At 35.8% G+C, this 21624-nt stretch overlaps 1 protein-coding gene across 5 annotated transcripts in view; it reads right to left on the bottom strand.

The window, feature by feature from the left end:
- The window catches only part of TAF2 (TATA-box binding protein associated factor 2), a 100421-nt gene that overhangs the window by 18019 nt on the left and 60778 nt on the right, over positions 1-21624 (bottom strand). For 3 of the 5 annotated variants that reach the window (XM_077847069.1, XM_077847068.1, XM_077847071.1), the window contains exons 23-26: positions 15085-15314; positions 13615-13770; positions 13028-13133; positions 10079-10201 (exon numbers count right to left, since the gene is read on the bottom strand). In XM_077847069.1, the coding sequence (XP_077703195.1) occupies positions 10079-10201; positions 13028-13133; positions 13615-13770; positions 15085-15314 (615 nt within the window). The remainder of the gene's footprint in view (positions 1-10078; positions 10202-13027; positions 13134-13614; positions 13771-15084; positions 15315-21624) is intronic. The other 2 variants (XM_077847072.1, XM_077847073.1) reach the window with 1 other exon arrangement.

Below are 21624 nucleotides of genomic sequence, written 5' to 3' on the forward strand. Positions count from 1 at the left end.
CAGTATGTTATGAAGCCATCTTTTATAAGTTAAAATTTATGTTTAAAAGTATTATGAAATGACAAGAATGATTACACGTGTGTGTTATAAGACCTACATTTGTCCTTCAACTGTAGCTCCTTCAACTTTAGTTCGATTCTAAGGTACTGGGCAGGAAAATGGCAGTTTATTTTTGTCACCCAAAGAACCACTTAAAAAGACATAAACATGCTATGCTAGTTACTGATAATCATATCTCAGCAAAATTCATATTCTATAGTCCCTTAAGGTACTTTCTGGAAATAGATAGGCAAAAGTGAACTCTAAGTAGATTCAGTTTACATAGCTTAAGAAATCAGAAAAGGCAGTGAGTCTATAAACAGAATATCTCCACTTAAAGGCAAAAGTAGTGTCACTTAAGAAAAAAAGATGAGAAATAAGAAACCTGTGCTTTTGACTAGATTGTGCTGTTAGCCTTCGGCATACATTTTCTTTCTCTTTATCTCATCTAAAAAAAAAAAAAATCAAACGTTTTGGAAAGTTCTTTCCATTTCACATTCTATCGGTCTAGGAATCTACAACAGAAGTTCTTTCTTAGACTCTAGTGTATGAAAATTTCTTGCTTCCTCCAGAAGCTACAATCCTTGGGCCATACCCCAAGAAAGACTTCTCTCTGCATTACTCTGGACTGACAATACTGCTTTACATGCAGCCAACTAAGAAAAAAAGCCTAAGAATCATCTCAGATACCCTCCCATTGGTTTTCACTCATAAATATCAACTGTCAGATCACCTCACCTCATCTGGATGGCAATACTAGTCTTTCATTAACTGGTTCCTATGCCTAATGTGTCTTACACTCAAACCTATACTTTACATAGCTACACAGAAGTAGTTCTCAACCAGATGGATTTTGCCCCCATAGGGGTTTATTTGGCAATATCTGGAGATAGTTTTGTCATCACACCTGGGGTAGAACTGGGAGAGGAAGACATAGTGGTGTCCCAAGCATAGAGTCTAGGGATGCACAGGATATCATACCATACATAGAACAGCTCCTCCAACAAAAAATTCTCATGCCCACAATGTTAATGTGTAGGTTGGAAGACCCTGCTATGTAGTGATCTTCCTAAAAACAAAGCTATATGTAATTATCTGCTTAAAAACTCAGTTAGTTCTAAAAACAACAAAAATGACAGTAACAAAAAAACAACTCAGTTGATTCTACCAACAGAATAAAATCCAAAAAAACCCTTGGGCTTAAACGCAGCAGTTTCTGAAAATACATGCTTAAACCAACTAGCTAAAAAAAACCCCAGTTTTTCAACTAAAATGGACTATTTAAATTATCAGCACTAATTTTGATCCAAACTAGCCCCAAAACCATGATTCTTACCAAAACTACACCACAGAAGTTTCCTAAAAAATCAGTTTCAGCACGGATTTGATGGTTTACAATCTGTCCTAAACTTACCATTCCAGCCTTATGTTCCCCTATCACTTTCTATGCACTTTAGAGTAGCCCTTTCATGATTGTGAATTTGTAAATGCTATTTCCTATGCTTGAAATATCCTTCCCTTATTTGTCCAACTCATAAATTCACTTAACAAGCAACAGGAACTATATGGGAACTGGGGAAAATAGAGATGAACTGGATAGATCTCAGTCTTCTGGCATTTACCAACTAGCTGAGAAGAAAGAAGTTGAGTAAGTACAACCAAATAATAAAAAGACAAAGCACAGAGTGAACCAGTAGCATGACAGGAGACTTAAATTAGCTGTGGGGGTATCAGAGGCAAACTTCTCCAAGGAAGTAATATTTAAATGGTAACCTAAAGAAGACAAAAGGGACAGAAAAAACATTTCAGGCTTTTTAGGAATTTAAAACTCAGCTCAAATGTCATTTAAGTTTTCCCCAAACTGCCCCCCAAAATTAGTACTTTCATGTTCCCACTACATAATTCAAAAAGGAAATTACAGCACAGAGAACTTAAATGACTTGCTCCCCAGGTGGCACCGGCAGGTTTGAGACCAAAAGCTCCAGAGTCTGTGCTCTTAACTGCTCTGCTGTGCTACACACAGCACAGTACACACCGCAGCATACCTTTTTTCTTTGGGTCTCTTTCATTACACTTAGAGAGCATCTTGAGAACAGGTGTCTTTTTCATCTTTGTATCTCAATATGTCACCCAATATCTAGCACCCTCTCCATCGCACCTCCTCACCCCTGCCAAAGCTTGCTAAACGAATGAATTAATACAACAGAAATATCTAATTATTGCATTTCTTTTAGATAGAATATTAGGTTAATTTAATCCAACTAAATGCAATCTGAAGGTCATTAATTTTGAAGGGAGCGGGAGAAAGCACAGAAACTATTACAGACCATTCATTCAACTAGTATTGACTGACTACTAGATTTCTTTGGTGTCAGGCATGGTTCAAAAATTTCAGGACAAATGAATAAACCAAAGCTCTTGTTCTCTCAGATGACACATATTTTATTACTACAAAATTATATTTTTATATTCATGATATTTTGCTAAAGATAACACTAATAATGATACATAAGCTAATTAGAGATTATGTACATACAGAACAAGTTTAGGGATCTGTATCTTTTTCAATAATTGGCACCAAAATAACATTCAGAAAAATTTTCAGGGATATCTGATTTAGAGTATCAGCCATTTGGCTGATATGCCACTGTAAGATTTTAATTTAGATTTTTTTTTTTTTTTAAAACCTTTGTTTTTTTTTTTTTAATTTTTTATTTATTTATGATAGTCACACACAGAGAGAGAGAGAGAGAGAGAGAGAGAAGCAGAGACACAGGCAGAGGGAGAAGCAGGCTCCATGCACTGGGAGCCTGATGTGGGATTCGATCCCGGGTCTCCAGGATCGTGCCCTGGGCCAAAGGCAGGCGCCAAACCGCTGCGCCACCCAGGGATCCCTTAATTTAGATTTTAAATAAATTATACAAGTATGTTTCCAATCACAGGACACAGAGGTGATAAGGAGAAGTGATAAGAGACTTTAAACCCTGATGAACAAATCCCTTCAGATCCTAGCTCATGATTTAGACTACAACAGACTGTGAGCTTTTCAACTGGCTGTCTGCACTATTAAGAATCTGAGGTCCTCTTCTGCACTGAAGTTTCATCATTCTAAACACCTGCCAAGCTACTTGGATTGCAAAAAACCAATAATTATATTGGAAACTGTACTTCCTAGCAGAGATAACTGCCAAATAGACAACCAAGTGTACTTGGGTATACTCTTTTCCAAGGAATACTTATAACCACTTCAAAATCCAATCTCTTGTGGCCTTATACTTAGCATTAAAGATACACTGATTATAAATCTTGCATGACTCTTGATTTGTAATTACTCTATTCATAAGACAATGGATTAGCTAGATCCAAAGATAAAGGTATTAGGAACCTCGGCTCCAAGGACAAATGGCTGATTTTAAGGCTGGGCAGGATATTTACAAGATGAACCTGAAACACATCTGGTATAATGGCAAGGAAGTTAAATTCTTCTCAACAGACCCAAGAGTCAAACTTCTAAGAGGTTCTCACTGTCCAAAGATGGGACAATCTGTACAATGATAAGAATAACTAATGGACTAGAACTAATTGATCACACATTGGAGGATGTTAGATAGCCAACTCATCATTTGAAAAATTATTAACTAAAAAGAGAAGCCATTATTTTCCTCCTCCTCTATGATCTATACCACTGGGTATTAATAGATGAAGGGGGACTTTAGCTTTATAAAATAAACTAGTTTATAAAAATGGAAAGATTAATTAGAATATCACCACCTTGTGGGGCACCTGTGTGGCTCAGTCAGTTGAACATCTATCTGACTATTGATTTTGGCTCAGGTCATGATCTCAGTGTTCTGAGATCCAGCCCTGCATCAGGCTCCAAGCTCAGCAGGGGTGTGCTTGAGATTCTTTCTCTCTCTCTGTCCTTCCTCCTGCTCACACATGTGTACTCTCATTAAATAAATATATAAATCTTAAACAAACAAAAAAGAATATCACTGTCTTGCAACTCTCAGTGAAATAATGGATCGAGGCACTGAACATCTTAGTGGTTAACCTCATAAAAGAATCAACTCTTTTTTTTTTTTTTAAGATTTTATTTATTCATGAGAGACACGCAGAGAGAGGGAGGCAGAGACATAGGCAGAGGGAGAAGCAGGCTTCATGCAGGAAGCCCAATGTGGGACTCGATCTGGGGACTGCAGGATCATGCCCTGAGCCAAAGGCAGATGCTTAACCGCTGAGCCACCCAGGTACCCCAAGAATCAACTCTTAACTATAGGAAACAAACTGAGGGTTGCTAGAGGGGAGGGGGGTGGGGAACAGGTAACTGGGTGATGGACATTAAGGAGGGCAAGTGATGTAGTGAGCACTGAGTATAAGACTGATTAATCACTGACCTCTACATCTGAAACTAATAATATATTAATTAATTGAGTTTAAGTTGAAAAAATAAAAATAAGTAAATAAAATCTAACTTCCAGTTGAAAAAATAAAAATAAGTAAATAAAATCTAACTTCCACTATTCAAAAAAAAATAAAAAAAAAGTCAACCAGACATTGTATATTTCCAGATGGAAGAACACACCGCCATCTATAAACCTGAATACAATTAAGCTTCTATATCCGATTATAAATTTACAAGAAATAAAAAGGACTCTAATATGTTAATTATACCACAGGTATAGAATAAGCAAAATACAGACTTGAAAACTACAGCTTAAGACCCTGGTTTCTTTAACAAATATACTGTAAAAGGGAAGAAAAGACAGAGAAAAAGGTAAACTTGAAACCTTAAATTTAAAAAGATGTAAAGGACAGATCAACCAACTACAATGTGTAGACCTTATGTGGATACTGGTTCAAAAAATAAAGTGTGTTAAAAATAAGTATCAGAATGATGGCATAAGTCAACTAACTGAAACTTAAACACTGGCTACTTATAAATATGAAAAAACACAAAAATATTTAAAAATATGAAAAAAATTAATGTTTTAAAGAATGCTACTGTGGTTAATGACTTTTTAAAGTCCTCACCTTTACAGATATATACTAAGTTGTTTATGAATAAAGTGATGATCCATGGGATTTGTTTCAAAATTGTTCATAAGGGTGAAAATAGGTAAGGATATAGATTACACCACTGACCATGAGTTGATTGCTATAGAAGCTAAGCATGGGGTGGGGGGCGGTTCATTATAGTAGTCTGACTCCTTCATAGTTTGCCATAATAAAGTGTTTTTTAAAAAGGAGAAGTTAAGGCAATTTGACACTATCCATGAAAATGTTAAATATCCATAGTCTATGGTTTAAAATGTTCATTTCTAGAACTCTATCCTATAAATGTGCTCATGCATATGTGCAAAGACACATACACAAAAATATTCACCAAAATAGTATTTGTAACGACAGAACATCTGATAAAACCTAATGTTATTCTATAACCACCATCCTTTAGCTCTTAAGTTTTCAATTATAGACTATATATATCTATATATATAGTCTATAATATATATTATGTTCATTATACATATATATTCATTATACATATATAAAATAATCCATTTATTTTAGAGAGAACATGTGCATACAGGGGGGTGCAGAGGGAAAGGCAGAATCTCAAACAGACTCCCGCTGAGTCTGACAAGGCAGGGCTCGACCTCCTGACCCTGAGATCATAACCTGAGCCAAAATCAAGAGTTAGATGCTTAACTGACTGAGCCAGAGCCATTCAGGCTCCCCGACAAAATATATATATATATTTTTTTGTTTGCTTAATCTCTATCTTTCCTGGATAATTTCACCAGGTCTAATCCAAGGTGGTAAGAAAGTACAACTTCCTTCTCATATGGAATTGTATTAACAATCAGATTTGGGACATGTATGAGTTGACTTTCACACTAGCATGATGTCATCTACAGAAACTCTACTGAGAAAAATGCATGTATTACCATCAACATGACACATTTACGCACATAATTTCATGTATCACTTCGGGGTTTACAAGATTGCTGGGAACCTGAGGCCCACCCAAGGTGAGGTACCACTCATTTTTAAGCTAAAGAAAGCACTTTTAGGCCCTGAAATATGTGTCTCTATGATAGATGGCACATACATAAACAAAGGATTTATACATAATTAAGAATATTGTATTTTCCTATTTCATTCATATGAAAACCACAAAACAGAGTATCTGTTTTGTTGTTCTACCCAATGTTAAATCTTTCCTAGAGATCTAGTAAAATGCACTATGGATAAAGATTTTTGCTATAGTCAATTTAACAAGTGCAAAATAAACTGAAAGAGGTACTTAATATAAGCCTAATTTAGGGGCTTGTCAGCCCATCTGATTAAAGTGCTGTCAACATTCAATAACCTGTTAGTTCTCTTCAATTTGTTCACATAGGTATATGTTTAAACTTAACACAAAACCTGCAGTTTTTATTAGGAAAAGTGTGAAGTTTGGTCTTCGCATTCTTTAGATCACTGTAAAAAATAAAGTGTAAAATTATATCATTAAAATTTAAGTAAAAAAAGAATCAAAGTCTGCTTTTCACATTAGAGTTTCAAAAGAAAGAACTAGTACTTTCAAAATATATATATTTCTTTTTTTGCGGTAAAGATTCCATGCACTAAAACAGTGCTTTTCTAACTTATGCAAGAAGGCATTATGTAATACAGCAGCCCTAGCTAGGCAAAACTGCAGGAACTCTCTTCCTTTTCTTCCCCACTAGGGGTTTCCCTCTGCTCCTGTGCCTGTCACTTCTCTATGCCTCATCACCACAGACAGGCTGTGTCAGGCTGCTGTAGTGATGGAAAGGACACAAGAGGCTGTATGGCCTCCTCTTTGCCTCAGGGGAGAGGAAAGAAATAATAAAGGAAGGAAAATACCCCTGCCACTTCTCTTTTCTTACCCATAAATGGCTTAACCTATCACACATATCATCCTCAAAATATTCTTCTAGCATATGCAAGGAAAGAGAAAATTGGAGGGAAAAAAGAACAAAAAGGAAACCATGACTTGTCCACTACTTAACAGTTTCCACCTCTTCTTTATCTTACCTACACGCCCATTCATCTCTATCCCACCCCCCAGGTGACATCTGTAACACATTCCAGTTCTCAATTATCTGGTTTGCTGGCTCTTTTAAGAGAGCCATCTCAGGATTCATCTCGGCTCTAGGAAAGGAAGCAGGGCTCTCAATCTCAAAAGCCTTGGACCTAAGGAGATAGCAGAAATGAGTAAGCACAATTCCATTGTGCAACACAAAATGGAAGGCACATCCCTGCCTCAGAGGACTTCTCAAGTTAACTCTTTTTCAAGAGAAGCTGGAAATCCAGATTGTTATGTGTAATCTCTTTTTAGTAAACTACTTCAAAAATTTTTGTGAGACTTATATAGAACAAGTAAAAGATGCCTCAGTTGGATGTGCTGAATAAGGCTCTAACTAAGGCCCATTTGTGAACTCTAATTTGGAATCCCTTGGAGAGTTAAGAGAGTTCACAGCTTCCCTTACACTGGTTCTGTGCCTCCTCTCCTCAGCCCTCCAGCTAACAACCTCAGGCCAGGCTAGCTACCACAGCAAGAGACCCTGGCTCCTTCTGGGAGGCAGGAAGAGAGGAAGTCCCTATTTTACTGCCAACTTTGAGTTATGCAAAGTTGTGCTTCTGACATTTCCAAAGATGAAGTTCTAAGGGCCCCTTTTCTCAGAAACATTGTTACAAACAGTGGCTAGGTTTGATACTCTTATTCTTCATGTATGGTGTAAGTTAAAAGGGATTTTAACTTTGTTGGCTAGCTTGGGAAAGTTACCTATCAAATGTAACAATGTATCTATGGGAAAACCACATTTAGAATTCCAAAACAAATATTAGTACAAATAATCTTTTGGAACATCACCATTTGTAAAATGAAGGTTTTCTAAATTCTAATAGTATCACTATTGAATCTTAAGACCTGCTCACTGGCCACAGGGTACTGAATAGCATAAATACATTTAAAAAAAATTACAAAAGCACATTAAAAAAACATATTGCAGTTAAGTTTTAGTCAGTCCAAGTAATATATGGGTATACACTTTGCCTGATGACACAAAAAGGTCCTAGGCAACCAGAGCTGAAATATTAATACTTTCCTATTCCACACTCTTAGCCCTGTATCTCCTTCCTCAGTCTTCCATGAGGTCAAGAGAGCTACAGGACTATAAAAAGAGAGATTCCAAAAAAAGTAAAAGTGAAAAAAAAAAAAAAAAAAAGGTAAAAGTGGGTTTTTAAAAGCAATAGGGAACTATGATACAGAGGCATATTAGTGGCCACAAAATGGTGTTAAAATTTGCTGCTCCCTAGGTTAGTGCGCCACATCACAAAGAAAAACCAAACATTTTCAGACTCTTTTCTGGAATAAGAAATCATTTAACTGCCGAATTCAGACAGATTTTTTTTTAAAAGGCATGGAAGAACAGGCAGAAGCATCACCCCAAACTATATCAAGAGGTTTAAAATACTCTGAGCTTGATCATTTTTAAAAATGTGGGTAATTTTTCATGGCTAGTAAAATTTTAGTAAGTATAATGGTAATAAAGCAAAATTACACCAAAACCAAAAATAAAAACAACAGAACATAAGGCTAGCAAGGCCAAGAAATGTCAAAATTCACTTATCAAAGTGATAAAGACTCCAGCTGATTCTTTCTGAAATAAATTCTGCATGAACCTATTAACAGTAAATGCATACAGCCGCACACAGAGAGATATAAGAAAGCAACAATCTGGGGTCTCAATACCAAAATATTCTGAGTTGTTACTCTGGCTTGAATTAATCACAGTTGATCCTTAAGCTCCTCAAATCAATAAACAGCTACTCCTTTGTTTATATCATAAAAACATGGCTTATATAAACAAAATCCATCTGTTGGAATCTTAAAAGTCTGACTAATGACTTTTGGAAAAACTATTGTTTAAAAATGATTTTGCTTATATATCTTGTTTTTCACTCCCTGTTCCTCCAAAACTTGAGAACTGAATCTTTAACACTGAATGTTTATTATTCCTTATCTAGATTACGTTTTTTTTTTTTTTTTTTTTTTTTGGTAAGCAACTAAAAACAAAATAAGCAGAAGACAATGTAAAATAGAGTAGACAACAAACACATCTGAACTGAATTACTTTTCATAAAATTAAGCCCAACTAGTATTTAATAATTTAAAAGACAGAACATCTTAATTTTCTAGTATAGCATCTAGGCTTCATGACTGACCATGAATGTAAAGCTTTCAAGGGGAGAGGGAAAGGAAAAATAAATAAATGACTTTCACATTTTATAAAAGTATGAAAGGTGCAGATTTGATGGTATCTACTGAAGCTGGCATTTTCCATCTTATAATATTCTAAGAAAAATAATTGCAAGAAAAAAATAATGGGTATTTTTAAATGGCATAATAAGGGATGTTTTTCCCCTTTTCTACTCTTCTCTCATTTCCAAGTTTTATAGGAGTGCACTATTTTCAAATAGTCTAGTTTAAAATATTCTTAGGGGCACCTGGGTAGGTCAGATGGTTAAACGTCCAACTCAACTTAGATCTTGATCTCACGGTTGTGAGTTCAAGCCCCAAATCAGGCTCCAAGCTGGGTGTAGAGTCTACTTAAAAATCAAGAAATAAAATATTCTTGGGATCCCTGGGTGGCGCAGCGGTTTGGCGCCTGCCTTTGGCCCAGGGCGTGATCCTGGAGACTCGGGATCGAATCCCACATCGGGCTCCCGGTGCATGGAGCCTGCTTCTCCCTCTGCCTGTGTCTCTGCCTCTCTCTCTCTCTCTCTCTCTGTGACTATCATAAATAAATAAAAATTAAAAAAAAAAAAAAAAAAAAAGAAATAAAATATTCTTTACATTACATAATACAAAGTCAATGTGTTGCAAGAAAAGCAAGTCCCTAGATCTATATTTTCATGTATTTTTTTAAGTTGATAAACTTTATACATTTTGTAGATTTGTTCTTAATAATAATAATAATAATAATAATAATAATAATAATAATTATTTCACCTGTTCCCTTCCGTGCAAGCTCCATGCTCCACTGGGGTTTCGTGGTGGGTGTGCCATCACAGCCTGTTGAGTGCTGAGGTATTAAAGCAGATCGGGAGCTAGTTGGCCGATATTTAGAGAGCCCTATAATACCAAAGAGGGAAAAGAGGCATTTATTTCTTGGTTTACCAAAAGAAGAAAAAAGCCTGACATGTTTTTATAAGTTAACCTTAAAACCAGAAGCAGTTCAACAGCAGAATTCTAATAAGGCTACTACTAACTACTAAAGATCCCATTTGATTTTAATCCTTTGTCATGGTTCCTTTGTGCTTAAGTCTAGGGACAACACACTTCAAGAAAGACAGTAAAGAGTAACTGGCCTGCAATATATATAAACTGGATTCTATATTTGAGGTAGAAACCATATTTTATATTATGTAAATGGAATTTTGGATATAGTAAAATTTCCTTGTTCTCCCCCAAAAAATTTGCGAATAAATTCTAACACTTACTCAGCAAATAGATAAAAATAATTTAGGGGTTACAGAAGATATTTCAAAAAGGAAATGTTTTAATGGCATAATGTGAACAGCACTGTAGCAGCTATCAGGAAACCTAGGTTCTGGTTCCAAGTTGTCAACAAATTAGATAATCCAGGTGAGACACTTATCTCATTGTGTCTCAATTCCTTCATCTGACACATGGAAAAGTTCTAAGGTCAGTCTAGTCCTGAGTAGGCTATTACTTGAGCGTGTCATTTAGGGCAAGTCACCTAAGATCTCTCTCTTAAATTCACTTGTCTATAAAATGGACTGAATAGGTAAAAAATTGTTAATATCTCTTACAGTCAGAAAAGCCAAAGAATTCATGATATGTCAGTTTTCAAATGTATCTTAGGCTCTTATATTCTACCTAAAGCTAGTTCTCAAATTCTACTAGCTTATCTTAGATTACTAAGTAGTGAGAAATAATTTAGGTCTCAAAACTAAGACTTAATAAAAAGCAGACCATGGTAGGTAAGGGGGACTTTGTACAACTGTAACAAGTTTAAAAAGGATGGAAAAAAAGAACAGAGAAAAAAATATTCAAATGCAGAAGTCATAAAAGACACCAATATGAGGCATAAATAAATACTCATTTTTTTCCAATAAAAAAAAAAAAAAGTAGGAAAAGGACCCAGAAAAAAAAATAGTAGTCATATTCCCAATAAAAAATGCATTATAAAGTATACTTGAGGGGGTGTCTGGCTGGCTCAGTCAGTAAAGCATGCTGACTCCTGATTCTGGTATTATGAGTTAAAGCCCACAATGGACAAAGAGATTACTTAAAAAAAAATTAAACTAAATTTGACTTATCATTTATAATTAATAAGTGTCTTTATAAGTTACTACATTGGTGGCAAAACAGTACTAGGCATACAAAAATGATGATAAATGAAAATTAATAAATTACATCTTACATATCAACGTGGACGAACTTTAGAAGCATAATGTTGACTGAAAAAAGTCATACTCCTATCATACCAGTTTCATAAAATTAAAAAAACAAGTACAAAGAAATCCTATATTTACGTGGTACACTATAAAGAAAAACCAGAGAATGATTAAGTAACAAAAGAAAGTGAAGACAGTATTTCCTTGTAGTGCAAAAGTAGGTGAACAGAACTAGGGAAGAGGCACAAGAGGAATGACAAGCATGGGGTCTAAGACGCAGGTTAAAGTGGAGAGAGGTTCACAGATATTTGTCTGATGATATGTCTGATGTCTATAAAATTATAAAATGGTGATGATATAAGCTAGGTATTAACTCTTGAAAAAGCATTATGATAAAATGTATCAAGAACTGTAAAAATGTGAGATGCTTCAGTGGCTCAGTGGTTCAGTGTCTGCCTTCGGCTCAGGGGGTGATCCTGGAGTCCCGGGAGCCTGCTTCTCCCTTTACTATGTTCTCTGCCTCTCTCTGTGTGTCTCCCATGAATAAATAAATCTTTAAAAAGAACTGTAAAAATCTGAAGTCTCTCATAATACAGTTAAAATTAACTTTGCACCAATAATACATTTTGGGAAACCTATCCATGAATATAATTTGACAAAAAAGAAACAAAAGCTTTTGAATGAAGATATCCAGCAAAGAATTATCTGTAATAAAAAAAAATTGAAACAATGTAAATACCTACCAAGAAGGAAAAATAAAGTATATTATAGTACACTCAACTCAATACTGTTTCAGATACTATTTTCAAAAGAAAAGCTTATATTTGAGAGATGCATGCAAAAATTTATGATATGAAACAGGGATATTATATGAAACAGAGAGAAACCTGTGTTACTGGGGGGATTAGTTTGTCAAAATTTTAAAATTATGGTTATATTAAAAAGAAAATAGGTCTAATATTTTATTTTGAGGTTAAGTAGATTACAAAAAACAAAAAAAAAAAACCAAAAAAACAAAAAACAAAAAACCAAAAAACCAAACAAACAAAAACAAAAAACAAAAAAACAAAAAAAACCAAGAACCCTAAAGCTACTGGAAGGAATCTGTTGAATGTTTTTTTAAACAAACCCAGAAGTATGGCAAATACATAAAAAGACCAAAATAAAATAGAATTTTAAAAAAGTCCTTTAAAAAAACTTATTCCTATGCTGATATACCTTATAATCTTTTTTATTTTAAATATTTTATTTATTTATTCATGAGAGACACAAAGAGAGGCAGAGACATAGGCAGAGGGAGAAGCAGGCTCCCTGCTGGGGGGCCTGATGCAGGACTTGATCCCAGGATCCAGGATCACAACCTGAACCAAAGGCAGATGCTCAACCACTGGGCCACCCAGGTGCCCCTTCCCCTTATAATCCGATACAATCTAGTATTTTCTAGTTACTTTTAAACTTTATAGTTGTTCACTTGTAAATAAAGCAACAAGCCTTTATTTGTTAGCACCATGTGAACTCTCTTGTATACCAATCTTACCTGGAGTCGATGGCCTTTCAAGCATGTTCAAATGATGAGAAATAAACGCCTGGCTATCATGAACAGTGTCCATATCAATTTCCTCCTCATCTTGAGAATTTGAGAACTAAAACACATACACAAAACAAAGGCGAAAAGAAGCCATTATATTGCTTTACATTTGGATCTTAGCTCTTAGGAAAGGTAGCAGAGAGGTCACAGAATATACCCCCACATCTTAAAAGGAAAAATAGTCTTTTTCTCAAAAAGTACTAAGAGTAAGAAAAGATTAAATGGTCCAGCCTCCAAAAGAAGCTGAATGGATATTACTGGAAATGAAATAGCAACTAAAATCTACTCCTATATTGTGGGAAGAGGGAGTGAGCTGTGGTAAATCACACACACAGTTCCTACCCCAAACAGAGAAGAAGTATGTGATAATGAAAGTTAAATCAGATGTAAGATCTTAAATGGGCATTTGGGTTCTTTTATGATTCAGGCTGCCCCATCTGTTCCTGCTATGGAAAAACCATTGGAAGTATTCAAAAAGATTTACAAGAAGGTGAATATCCTACACTATTAATACAGGTTTAACCTGTATTTCTTACTCTGATTTTGAGTTTGACTTTACTGCTATCCTCATTCTTCTCCAGTATTTGACCAGGTTCTAGTGGGGACCCCAGTGGTGTATCAGCCTTCCTCTTCACTCCCTGCTGATGAGCTGACATATTACATGATGCTTCCTTGGCAAGGTGATCATCTTCCTGCGGCAATATTCAAGATCAAAATTAGGTTTCTGAAGACAAGTAGCTCATATTATAGCTGAACACTAATAGCTACAGCAACCATGCAGATTAGAGCATGCCCAGTGCTTAAAAATTATCAGCAATGGGCTTAAAATAAACTTCCCCTTTTCCTGTCTGCTAGTCTTTTTGGGGGGAGATCAGAGGTATATAAGTGAATTTCTAGAGCTTTCCCAAAAGAGTATATTTTGGTGTCATTTTCTCCCTTCTCCTGAAGACTCCAAGAATGAATGTGAGTAACACATATGGGCAAGAATTATAAACATTATTTGTTTCTACAAGTTCTAAGTATTCAGATTTGAAAGAGCATTTTTATGAGTCTCATTTTTTCCTATTGAAAGATCTTACTCCTTCATAATCCAAACTCTAGAATACATTTCAAATTTACAACAAATACAATTATATTCCAGAAAATCTAAGTGAATAAATAAATTTAAAATGATTATCACTAACTACCATTAAGAGAATCTCAGTTTTCAAGTGTCAAAACACCAGTAGGGAATTGCCAGGCAAATAATCTGGTCTAAATATTGGCGAAAAATGAAGCATGAATTATTGGGAACATTTTGGTACTAATATGAAAATCATTTCAGGAAAACTTTCTTTAAATTATAGTAAAATGATTATGTATCTTAAAGGTCTTTTTACAAAAAGTCTGGTAATTTTATAATGCACAGCTAGAAATAAAAGCTTTTTAAAAGGCAAACACAGACACACGTACATAAATAAAATAGTAATGCAAAATCTCCTCCCAAATCAGCAGCTTACTCATTTACCTGACCAGTCATTGCTATTTATTTGATAAGCATTTGTCAGGCACTTATCATATGCTTAGAATTGTGCTATGTATGACACAGAGAAGCAAAAAAACAAAACAAAAAAACAAAACAGAACAAAAAAACCCATAAAACAAAAAAACAGGCAGAGCCCCTATGTTCAAATAGTTTGCCAACAGCATATATGGACAAGATTAAATATTCATTTCAATTTTCTGCTACTCAAGGAAGAAATTCAACACTCCAGTACAAAAACATGATGTCACCACAAAAGGAGTCAATGGACTGGCAGCACATCATTTGTCATGTGCAGCTATGTAGTTTGTCAGAAGCATTTTATAAACTGTAAAGTACTAAACTACTGTCAGCTAGTTGTTTGTTTTTTAAGTGCACATGAAACTTAGTGGCTTTAAAATTTGCCAGTCAAAACAGCAATTCTCTTCTCTAGATAGCTCTATATAATGAAACTACATCTTCATATAATACATTGGATTCTTACAGGGTTCTGAAATCCAACTAGCTGTGCGTGACTACTTGGATTAATCGCGGCTTCTTGGTTGCCTGCTATGGCCTCTGGAATTATGGTCGGATTCAAGACAGCTTTTTTCTCTTTTAGATTAAGAACCAACCCAAGCTCTGGTAAGGGCAAGCAGGAAGGTCTACTGAGGCCAAAAAGTGTGAAGTACAAGTCCACAGCACCACACCGTAACCTCCAGTCATGTGAAGTTCCTAAGAAGTAAATAATAAAGAAATAAGTCAATATGTACTCTTATTTTTTTTAAGTTTTTTTTTTAATTTTTATTTATTTATGATAGTCACAGAGAGAAAGAGAGAGAGAGAGAGAAAGAGAGAGAGAGAGAGAGGCAGAGACATAGGCAGAGGGAGAAGCAGGCTCCATGCACCGGGAGCCTGACGTGGGATTCGATCCCGGGTCTCCAGGATTGCACCCTGGGCCAAAGGCAGGCGCTAAACCACTGCACCACCCAGGGATCCCAATATGTACTCTTAACCATAGATTTTTTACTGCTCCAGAACCTATACAGAGGAAAAGGATTATGATGTCAAGGGGCTATCTAATGACCTAGGCTGAACGGGCAAACCTTCTACTCTAAAGATGCATCTTATCTTAACATAGATACTTACAAATTGTTATAGAAGCAGTAAATGAAAAGTATTTTTCATTTTCATTTTATTTTTATTTTTATTTATTTATGATAGTCACAGAGAGAGAGAGAGAGGCAAAGACACAGGCAGAGGGAGAAGCAGGCTCCATGCACCGGGAGCCTGATGTGGGATTCGATCCCGGGTCTCCAGGATCGCGCCCTGGGCCAAAGGCAGGTGCCAAACCGCTGTGCCACCCAGGGATCCCAGTATTTTTCATTTTTAAAAAAGATTATTTGAGAGAGAGAGAGAGCATGCACATGTGTGTGGGGAGTTGGAGTGGGGACTGGGGGAGTGGGAGACAGCATCTCAAGCAGACTCTGTGCTGAGTGTGGAGTTCATGTGGGGCTTGCTTGATCTCTCAACCTTGAGGTCATGACCTACGCTGAAATCATCAAGAGTTGGCTTAACTGACTAACCACCCAGGTGCCCCTGGAAGCAGTATATAACAATGAATGAACTAATTATGTTTATAATTGGAAAAAATGTTATCATTACACCATTTTTTTTTTTTTTTTTAAGATTTATTTGAGAGAGAGCAAGCGAGTGAGGGGTGGGGGCAGAGGGAGAGGGAGAGAAGCAGACTCCCTGCTGAACACACAGCCCGATGCAGGACTCTATCTCATGACCCTGAGATCATGACCTAAGCTGAAAGCAAGAATTGGATGCTTAACCAACTGAGCCATCAAGGTACCCCCTTTATACCATTCTTCTTAGCAAATAAATGTTAGTTAGATATCCACTAAAACTTTAATAATCCAAAAACAGTATTTTTTCTGACTTTAAATCTTCCTTTTAATTCTTCCTCCTTGGTAACTACTCCATTCATTCTGTTCATCTTGTCTGATCTTCTTAAACAGTCCATTAGGAAGACAGCACTCCATGAGCCTTTATGAACTTTACCACCTGAAACAAATTCTGTCGAATTTATTACTTTCAGATTTTAAATGTGGTAAGAAACCCTACAACTACTTAAAATAACAGGATTCAAAACTTTTATTGAGGAGGAGAAAAATGTTTTGGTAAATGTCCTTTTTTTTTTTTTTTTTAAAATTTATTTATGATAGTCACACACAGAGAGAGAGAGAGGGAGAGACACAGGCAGAGGGAGAAGCAGGCTCCATGCACCGGGAGCCCGACGTGGGATTCGATCCCGGGTCTCCAGGATCGCGCCCTGGGCCAAAGGCAGGCGCTAAACCGCTGCGCCACCCAGGGATCCCTGGTAAATGTCTTATATCTACTAGATATTTGTTTAAAAAATAAAAATTAAAGGAAAAGGCAAACCCCAGAGGTATCAACAGCTGGTAAAAACATACTGACAAGAAGACTGAATGATTCATGTACAAATTCGGTTTAAAGTAGTTGAGATATTAGAGGCAAATTCTTTCAATTTCTCTGATTAATGTCTTTTTCATTTCCAAAATAAGGGTCTTGATCTTAGATTATACCTTATCCTCTATCAATAGCAGATCAGAGAGCAAATCAATATAGTTCTTTCTCACTTTCCCTTTTTTTTGCCAACAGAACACTCCAGGTGGATACTGCCATCGAATGGAACTGATTGACAGGATGAAATCTGTCATCTAGGGCTAGAGAATTGCTATGGTTTCTGGGCAAAATTTAAAATGATGTACAGAATTTAAAACAAATGAAAGTGACACATATATTCTTCTGGGTAAGAAAAACCTTACAAATACTTAATTGTGACCAAGAACTGTGATTTCAAAAGAGGACCATAATGTTTAAAAAGGAGAGACAAAAGGGAAAGAGGTTGCTACAGCAAATTTTAGACAAAATAGTATTAATATTAAGCTTTGTGGTTCTCAACAAATGTTAGAATGAATAAATAAACTGTCACCAATCAAACAGTAATTCCAACGAGACATATCCCAACAGGTTAAGTAAATGTGACATAAATACATGAGAGGAATCCTAATTTCACAGACTTCATACTATATACCACACTGCACAAGGTACCTTATATGCCTTGGTACAGCTATCATCAATCCTATGTGAGACATCTTCAACCTGCTATTGTGTGGTAAGGTAGCAGAAAGATAAGAGTTCATGAGGAGGATGAGGTTTTTGTCACAATAACTACAGAGAAACTAGACATGGGAACAGTATAAACTGAAAAGTAAGGATTTTACTGGAAATCCATTTCCTTCTCTGGAATATGCAGATCTGGACATTTTAATGGCCTAACATGGCTTAATTTTATCCACTACTCTCCTGGTCAAAGCACTTTGCACATGCAAGTTCACAAAGGACAGGTATCAGATTCCTGAGCCTTTTATTACAAAGGCTAGATGCGCTCAGAGCTCTGAAGGAGGGAGGGAATTCTGCCAGAGCACTAGCACTACCTACTCATGGGTGTTGCAAGAAAAGGAGTGAATCTTAGGCATTTTATCAGTAAAGAAAACTGGAACGGTTTAGGGTACATTTACACTGGAAGAAAAGTTAACCTTAAAGATTGTTATCACCTAATTATGTCTGCTGCAAATAACCATCTTGAACTGTGTTGTAGATGACATCAAAACCAGTAAGGCAATTAAGTGTGAATTCCTCAAAGTTTAAAAAAAAATTATTAGCAAATGGAAAATGTACATTTTGATGAACATCAAAATTTTGTTTTTTGGTTTTTTGTTTCTTTAAAGTCAGCTTAAGGATGATTATGTAGCATAGTGAAGGCTGCTAAATGCATTGAACTAAAATGAGAATTTTTTTTAACTTTTTATTTCTACGTGGTCTTTTTTCTTTTGTTTTGAACGTTTTATCTATGTCAAAAAGAGAGAGCACATGTGTGCCCATGAGCAGTGGGGAAGGGCAGAGCGAGAGAGAGAAGCATGCTCCTTGCTGAGCAGGAAGACCAGGCACTCGATCCCAGGACCTGAGATCATGAGCTGAGCTGAAGGCAGATGCTTAACCAACTGAGCCACCCAGGTGCTCCATGGTTTGTTTTGTTATGTTTTGTTTTTGAAGATTTTGGTAGATTTCCAATTTGGATGGAGGAATGAAAATCGTTTTGTTCCTGAGAATAATTACTGATAGTGTTTTTTCCCCTCAAAGAATTGATCTGTAAGTATTAAAATTTAGGGCTGATAAAAGGGAGCTAAAAAAAATGAAAAGCAGTACTTCCTATAAAAATTATAAAAGGGAAAAAAATAAAAGCTCCATTACATTTCAAAATCATGGAACAAAATCTTAAAAAATGGTTGTTATTATTTATAGTGCAATTAAGTTGAAAGGTAAAATGGGGAAACAGTTCTGCTAAATTAGTTAGCTCTGTGATCTTGGGCAAGTCAGGTACTTGGGCCCTAAAATGAGAACATGGATCTGAGGTGATGCTTAAGATTCCCCTCAGGTAAAAAATTCTAAGATCTCAAATCAATCAATTCCATTAAAGACAGGCTCTGAAACAGCTCCTGGTTTCTACCCTCAGTTACAGATTTTGAAGACCGTCTTCTAGCTTAAATGACCCCAATCACTTAAGTGGCAATGAATGCTCATATATATGAAAATATACAAGGCATTATTCTCTCAAGTCAAATGCTGTCCAACCTGTCCTCACAAGCAGTTATACTTTGGGACCCACCTTGTTTACTTGGAACAGAAGAACACTCATGAAGAAAGTAGGAAACCTAGTATTGACATTCTACAAAAATCACGAAATATCTAGAGACAAATCCCCAAAATAGAAAATCTGATCCTAAAAGGATCGATCATCTCTTCATTTTTTGAAGTAATCTCTATTAAAGCTAATCAAGCCAAAAACCTGATAAGAAGAAAGCTCACTTTGAAAGCCACTGTTTCCAAGACATTTTTCAATAAACCCAGCATTTCTTATTGATGAAAGAAGCTTGGGAATTTGAACAGAGTTGATTGAGCCAGGCAAACAACAACTGCCATAGGGCAGCTGTGTCCTGATCTCTCTCCATGCATACAACACTAAGTACAAACATTTCACTCACATCCACGTGTGTGTATACATATGTAATTTCCTACAAAAAATATATATTAATACATTTTCATTCTCTTCACCACTCTTCTTCTTCCTAAAAAGGAGTGTTTGGGAGGAAAAGAACCAGAAGGCCAGAACTCTGAAATCTTCTGATGTTAATATCAAAACTGTTTATCTTCTAACTCTGAAACCTAGCAAATTCCACCAAACTGATTTAGAAGTTGTCTTTCATTCTACCCCCTAGAGTATAGTTATATACTTCTAAACACTAAAAAGTATGATGTAAACAGCCCTCAATGTCCTGAGCAATTTTATAAACGCTTTCATGTTATCCTTACAGTAATATGGCAAACAATGAAAAGCAGTTAGGGAGTAAGGGCTAAGATTTCTTCCATAATGATATATAATCTCTTCAAAGCCAGTCTCTATCTTGAGAAATGAAGAAACACTGTTAATCAGGTAAGACCTGATAAAGTACTTATGTTTTAAATGGAAAAATAAAAATTCCAAGTACTAAGTTCTTAATTTTTAAATGTATTTTTAAAAATTATTATAATGGTCTATAATTCAGTATCTTACATAGAGCTATAAAAGGTAGGATTCTCATGTATTCTGAGTTTTTAAATTTCATTCTTTTATTTTTTTAAGATTTATTTCTTTATTCATGAGAGACACACACACAGAGAGAGAGAGAGAGAGAGAGAGAGATGCATAGACACAGGCAGAGGGAGAAGCAGGCTCCATGCAGGGAGCCCGACGTGGGACTCGATGCCAGGTCTCCAGGATCACACCCCAGGCCAAAGGCGGCGCTAAACCACTGCGTCACCAGGGCTGCCCTGTATTCTGAGTTTTAAAACAGTTTTCTCCGGGAAAGGAAAATCATTTCTTTCCGTGTGGAAAAAATGTATATACAGCTAATAGAAGAGAGCCAGGTCCTAACTCCACTTGTTCCTCACTGTATGCAGGATAAACTGCCAACTCCTGAGGGCCCTTCACTTTTCATCCTAATCTATTTTTCCAGATAACACTGTCAAACCCCTTTTTAGAACTTGAGGCTTTTATATATAATTCTCTTACCTAAAATGTCTTCTGTGGCATACTCTTCCACTCCTTAAGAGCTAGCTCAAATGTCACTATCCCATGAACATTCTGCCATTCTCTGCAGGGTTCATGGTTCTGTTCTTCACGTTTCTAGAGTACTTTTCTCTGTGTTTCAGTAACTACCTGTTTGTAGTGTAATTCTTATGCACACAAAACATAGTACAGTGACAAACTGGAGGTGCTCAAGAAATAAATGGTGAATAAACGAACACTTGAAGCTTTAAAAAGAACTGCCCATGAATAATGTGATACTTGTAATTAAAAATAAAACTATTTAAGATTCTTAAGCAACTAGGGGACAAAGACCATATAATATGAAAGAGGTTTCTCTTAAAAATGTTTATTCTTTTTGAGGAGCATTACTCTTTAAAAGCTGTGTGAGAACTACAAGGACATTTTGGGGGGCAACTGAGGAAATATGAATGAGATACATACTGGAGTAGGGCATGTTAATAATATTGAGGATATGTAGAATCTGTAGGATATGGAGCATATGGAGAAGAATGTCCATATTCTTAGGAATACATACTTAAGTTTTTTGGGAAGAGTATCATGATGCAACTTACTTTCAAACAATTCAGGGGAAAAAAAGAGGTATGTGTACACAAAGAAAAAGAGAAAAGAAATAGATAAAAAAAGTCAACAACTAGTGAACCAAGGTGACAATACACGGTCATTCATTGTACTCTTCTTAAAATTTTTCTAAGCTTTGAAAATTTTAAAAACAAAATGTTGGGGAGAAAAAGTTATATGGGAAAATTAAAGAATGGGGTAAGATATCTGATATCTGTATGTATGTGTACATACATATATAGT

This window comes from Canis aureus, chromosome 14 (genome assembly GCF_053574225.1).
Source record: "Canis aureus isolate CA01 chromosome 14, VMU_Caureus_v.1.0, whole genome shotgun sequence".
Classification (NCBI taxonomy): domain Eukaryota; kingdom Metazoa; phylum Chordata; class Mammalia; order Carnivora; family Canidae; genus Canis; species Canis aureus.